This window comes from Hibiscus syriacus, unplaced genomic scaffold, assembly GCF_006381635.1.
Source record: "Hibiscus syriacus cultivar Baekdansim isolate YM2019G1 unplaced genomic scaffold, ASM638163v2 tig00113725_pilon, whole genome shotgun sequence".
NCBI lineage: Eukaryota > Viridiplantae > Streptophyta > Magnoliopsida > Malvales > Malvaceae > Hibiscus > Hibiscus syriacus.
Window position 1 is genome coordinate 19,426,335 of NW_024063471.1, and position 5,400 is coordinate 19,431,734.

The window sequence follows — 5,400 nt, forward strand, 5'->3', positions numbered from 1 at the left end:
ATTTTTCTTTCACTGGTTGTCTCCTGTGGTTGGCAAGTACATCAAGTTAATGTTAATAATGCTTTCCTCAAAGGTGATTTGTGCGAGGAAGTCAACTTGAGGCAGCCTGAAGGTTATGAGCAAGTGGGGCCTAATAGAGAGTAGTTGGTTTGCAAGTTAACCAAAGCTTTGTTTGGGCTAGGAAAAGCCCCTAGAAATTGGTTTGTTAAATTATGTGACCACTTGTGTTTACTGGGATTTGTATCATCTCATGCTGATACTTCTCCGTTCGTGTATAATTCAACTGATATAAATACTTACGTTATTGTGTATGTTGATGACATACTTATCACAGGATCCTTGGAGGTGCATATTAGGCAAATCATTGGTGAGCTTAATAACAAATTATCTTTGAAGGATCTGGGCTTAATTCATTATTTCTAGGGATAGAGGCTAAGCGTGGGAAGGATGGTATGTTCCTTAGTCAACGCAAGTATGTTGAGGAACTTATTGCCAAGTTCAACATGGAACAGGCTCGACGCCTCGACCTATTGAGACTCCAATACAGTCACTCCGAAGTTGAGCAAAACTGGTGGCGATCTCGTTGATGCTCAAGTGTACAAATGTGCTATATGTGCTCTGCTGTATCTGTATCTGTATCATACGTGTCCTGATATAGCCTTTGTAGTTCACAAAGTCTCTAAATATATGCAACAACTGTGTTAGATACATTGGTCTGCGGTTAAAAGGATATTTTGGTATCTTAAGGGAATGTTGAATTTTGGTTTACGGATTAAACAACAAGCTGAATCTCTGTTACTTTTTGGTTTTTCTGATGCAGACTGGGGAAGTGATCTTGACGATCGGCGTTCGGTGTCAATATTTTGTGTTTATCTTAGGAATCAATTCATTACTTGGAGTTCCAAGATACAACGCTCTGTCTCTCGTTCTACTACCGAGGCAGAATATCAGAGCCTCGCGGACGCTACCTTAGAAATGTTGTGAGTCAAAGCTGTTTTAGTTGATATGCATGTCCAGCTTTCTCATACACCCAAGATCTGGTGTGATAACACTAGCACTGTGGCTATGGCAGCCAATCTAGTTCTACATACGATACTAAAACATGTAGATCTAGATGTTCATTTTGTTCGTGAGAAAGTTATTTATCAGCTTCTGGAAGACAACTATGTTCCAGCACAATTTCAGATTGCATGTTCGATTACCAAGGCCTTACCTTCAGCACGCTTTTAGGCTTTGAGGGAAAAGTTGAATGTTGTGGCTATTCGTTAGTTTGGGGTATTCTAGGGTATGTTGTTTGACCTGTTTGGTTGTTGGCTGTGATGTGTTTGAAGAGGTAAAGGAGAAAAGAAAGTAGGGTGAATGTTAAGATAAATGTGGTTAATGGGTATGCTGGCTGCTGAAGGTTGTTAGCTTCAGGCAGTTTCCGTTTTGTTTGATTAACAAATTCTGTTTCTCCTGTTGCTTCAAAAGGTGGGTCAAACCTATAGTGTTGACTCACTAAAGGACTTGGGATATATAAATTGAAGAATAGTAAAGGGCATAGGTAAGGTCAAGTACCTTGTTGCCCACAATTCCTCCATTTCTTTTCTTTGAAATTGTATGGTTTCTCATTAGACGTTTTACATTCTCTTTGGGCTTTTTACAACTGTGCATCTGTGATTAATGATGCTAACCGTGCTTTGATTAGCTTTCTTGTCCTTTGTGCCTCATCTGTCAAATACAATGAACAAGGAGGGTAACCTAACACATTTACTTTTTCCCGTTATTTGTTCTTCTTTGACGTATTTTTGCATTCTAAGTCAATTTCAACAGTAAACATTTAAAAAAAGGAATATATAAACGTGAAACCTATACCTAACTGACGTTACCATCAGGCAGATGTGATATTTTATGGAAGAGGATAAATTTGATCTCATAAAATTTTAAGATAAAGTTAAAAATAAATTTAAATAAAAAATAAATAAATAAATTTAAAATATATTATACTTTTAAATTTTTAAGAGACACGATAACTCTTGTTTAAGTCATTCCTGGTGCAACATAAGTATCTAAATATTTAATAGATAAAATGACAATTTTTTTTAACGAAAAAATTTATTTTACACCAAATTTAAAAAAAAAAACAATATGTACCTAAAATTAATTTTTAAGTACTTATTTCAACATTCTTTACTACTTTAATACTTAAAATTAAAGAGGTAATTTAATCACTTATTATTTTTTTTTAGCATTAAGCCTTTAGAAGAAAAATAAAAATTGTATACTCCAACAGATTCATTGTGTATTTTGCCTATTTATTTTATGGGGATTTATATGTATTTCCTGTAAAAGATGAACCATTCCTTCAAAATAAATTAAATGTTGGTATGAAGTTAGTTGTCAACAAAGGTCAAGCGAAATATCCAATCGCTCATAAAGATTCAAATGCCATAAACCCTCCGTACTGTCCATATATTCAAGCCCAACCTCCCATTATCCTCTTTACCAACACAACATTTCCAGTTGTTGCAAATTCACTAACACCAATTCTCATGGTAGAAATGTTCCCCCCCCCCCACACCAATCAAATTCATGAAGCTCTCAACTAAAAGCGTATTCAATGTACGAGGGAAGTAAAGGGTGTTCTATTAACAACAAACAGTTCATTTTCTTTCTTGTTTACACATTAAGACCTTAAAGAAAATCTGATTTTTGTATCATTATTTAGTTAAATTAGTTATATCCTTCGAATTCCATGTATCTTTGAGATGGGGGTCATTCCTCTATTACTAGGAGAAAGTTGCACAAATTATGGACAAACTGAGATCTAAAACAAAATATTACAAAATGGAAAAGAAAAATGGTCACAGCAGATTTAACTTAAAAGATGATTATTTTCGGCTAGAGGAAACCTCCCATGTACGATCTACTTGAATGGATCTACCTCGGCTGGTGAATAGTCTTAGGACTCACTTTCACGTTTACCATCTTCGGTGCTTTCTCGTGAACCCTTGTTAACTCACTTATAACTCGGCCCTTCCGCCACTTGAATGTTCCAACGGATACCAACTCCCTTTCACCATCTTCTTCCTTCTCCTCATCTGAAACCCAAAAAAGATTTATTTTTAACAAAAAATAAAAGGTGAGATCCGAGTTAACTATAGACTTGACTCGGGCGTGTTAAATGAGTGACTTACGGCTAGGGTCGACGAAAACGTCGTCGTATTCGCCGAACATCGCCTCGAGATCGTCGGGGAAAACAAGATCATCGTCGTTGATTTCGCCGTTCAGGGGATCGTGGAAACGTTCTTGAAGCCAGTATTCGCGGAAACACGGGGAGGATTGGACTAGGGCCCACCATTGATCAGAGAAATCTTCGACCGTCCGATACACCAAAGGAACGAACATCGGAGCGTTGGGATTCAAAGTTGAGAAAGACGATGGTCGTTGAGAAAGTATCTCCATTTGCTTGTCTTTTGTCAAAAAAGAAGAGATAAGGATAAGATCAACTCTGGTACACGCACCAAATATATAGTAGATATGCTTACTAAATGAGCCTGAGGTTACTGTCTTATTACGCTTATGACACTACTTTCTACTATTTCATCTAACCATAAGGTACATAAAATGATTCATGACTGCACTACACTAATTATTTTGTTAAGTATCTTAACTAATAAAAAAATATATAATAATTTATTAATTATATAATAATTCATTAATTATAAAATATTATTTTATTGAATTTATTAATTATTAAAATTTTAAAAATTATATTTAACTATTCATTAATGTTTTAAATTTGTCATATTCTATTAAAAAATTGACGGTAAAATAAGTTAGACGTTAATATGCTAATTAGGATGATAAAGTCTAATATCAAAATCTCAAATAACTATCATATCTTATGTAGCATGTTAATGTCCAACTCACACGTCCGTCAATTTTTTAACAGAAAATAAAAAAATTAAACATAATGAATAGAATGATCGTTTTGTAATTTTTAATGTCTATGAATTCAATAAAATATAACATTCTATAATTACAAAATCTTTTTATAAATTCTAATAGTTAGATGACTCAATAAACCATCATATTATAACCACATATCATTTATATATTTTACCCTTCAATTTAAGATTGATAAGTTGTTATACATAAATTTATATAATTTCTTGATTAAATACATGAGATTAAATATCTTTTAATAATTTTTTAATATAGTTTCTCTTAGTTGTTTTACTAAATACTTCTAGGGTTTGTTCTATTTTTCACTATTTTCTTTAGTTATCACTAGTTTTTTTCTTTTTTATCTTTGTGATGATGACCACATCAGATTTGATGTTAATTATTGACCGTCGATATTTATTGTTTTTCCTTTGTTTTATTATAGTGTATTTTTATTTTTTTTATTTTTTATTTTTAGTAATTATGCTTTTATGACATGTATTTTGCCTTTATAGCACATTTTCAGTTGTTTTATCGTTATTTTCATTTATTATTTTTTTAGGATTGGATTTGAAATCGCTAAGACTGATCAAGATGACACTCTATTTGTTATCATGTTGATTTTCCATGCTTTGGACCCTTGAATTTGATTTGGTTACACGTTTTGCGTTCGTAGATAGTATTTTCATGTCGTTCAATTTTGATTTACTATTCACCGTGGTCTTTCAATAGCTTCATCCCCTTTTGTGGTTCAATTACCGTTGTAGTTAGATATGTTCGTATCTATATTTTATCTGAGTTTATTTGGTTAGGTTTTTAATTTTTTTCTTGTATGGTTATTGTGTTCCCAAAATAATTAAATTATGATTGTGGTTTACCATTGTAGGTGATAACCATCGTTTTGCTATAAAAATAGTTCTGACTTCTTAAATAGAAAGGAAAAGGTAGTATAGAGAAGCAGGGTCGATCCACAGGGACTGTGGTGTTTCTGATTTTAGTAAAATTATTTCTTGATTTTAGGAGGAGATAGAACTCCAGGTAAAGTTGGAAAGATTTATTAAAATAAAAGGAAAAATAATAAAATAAAAAATAAAAAAGGGATTTTAAAAGTAGTTTTTAAAATAGAAGATAATAATTAAATAAAATAAATAATTAAATAAATAATTGAAAGAAATTGAGATAAAGAGAAACTTATTGTGAAAGTAGCCTCATACTTCAGCTTTGCCATAAATTCCTCGGATCATCGAAACAAATTTTTACTTCAAGATTCATGTCAGCTTACAAGGACAATTCTTTGTTGCCAACTCCGATTATGTCGTTTTAATAATAACTGATTCCGATCTCAGTTTCCTCTTAGCAAACAATTTTGCTAAGTGTGTTCTTGGGAAGTTGAATATGCTTCAATAAGCAAATCCTTCTTCAAACGTTAATCATAACAATATCCGGACCAATGTAGAAATCGTTTTGATTTGA

At 32.6% G+C, this 5,400-nt stretch overlaps 1 protein-coding gene across 1 annotated transcript; it reads right to left on the minus strand.

Annotated features, from left to right (window-relative positions):
* Positions 1-2,737: 2,737 nt before the first annotated feature.
* Positions 2,738-3,486, minus strand: LOC120187368 (protein EARLY RESPONSIVE TO DEHYDRATION 15-like). The gene is made up of 2 exons (XM_039191105.1): positions 3,177-3,486; positions 2,738-3,080 (listed from the first exon to the last, which is right to left on the minus strand). Exons 1-2 carry the CDS (start codon positions 3,442-3,444, stop codon positions 2,920-2,922), a joined length of 429 nt encoding a protein of 142 aa, XP_039047036.1. The 5' UTR covers positions 3,445-3,486; the 3' UTR covers positions 2,738-2,919.
* Between the last annotated feature and the right edge of the window lie 1,914 nt (positions 3,487-5,400).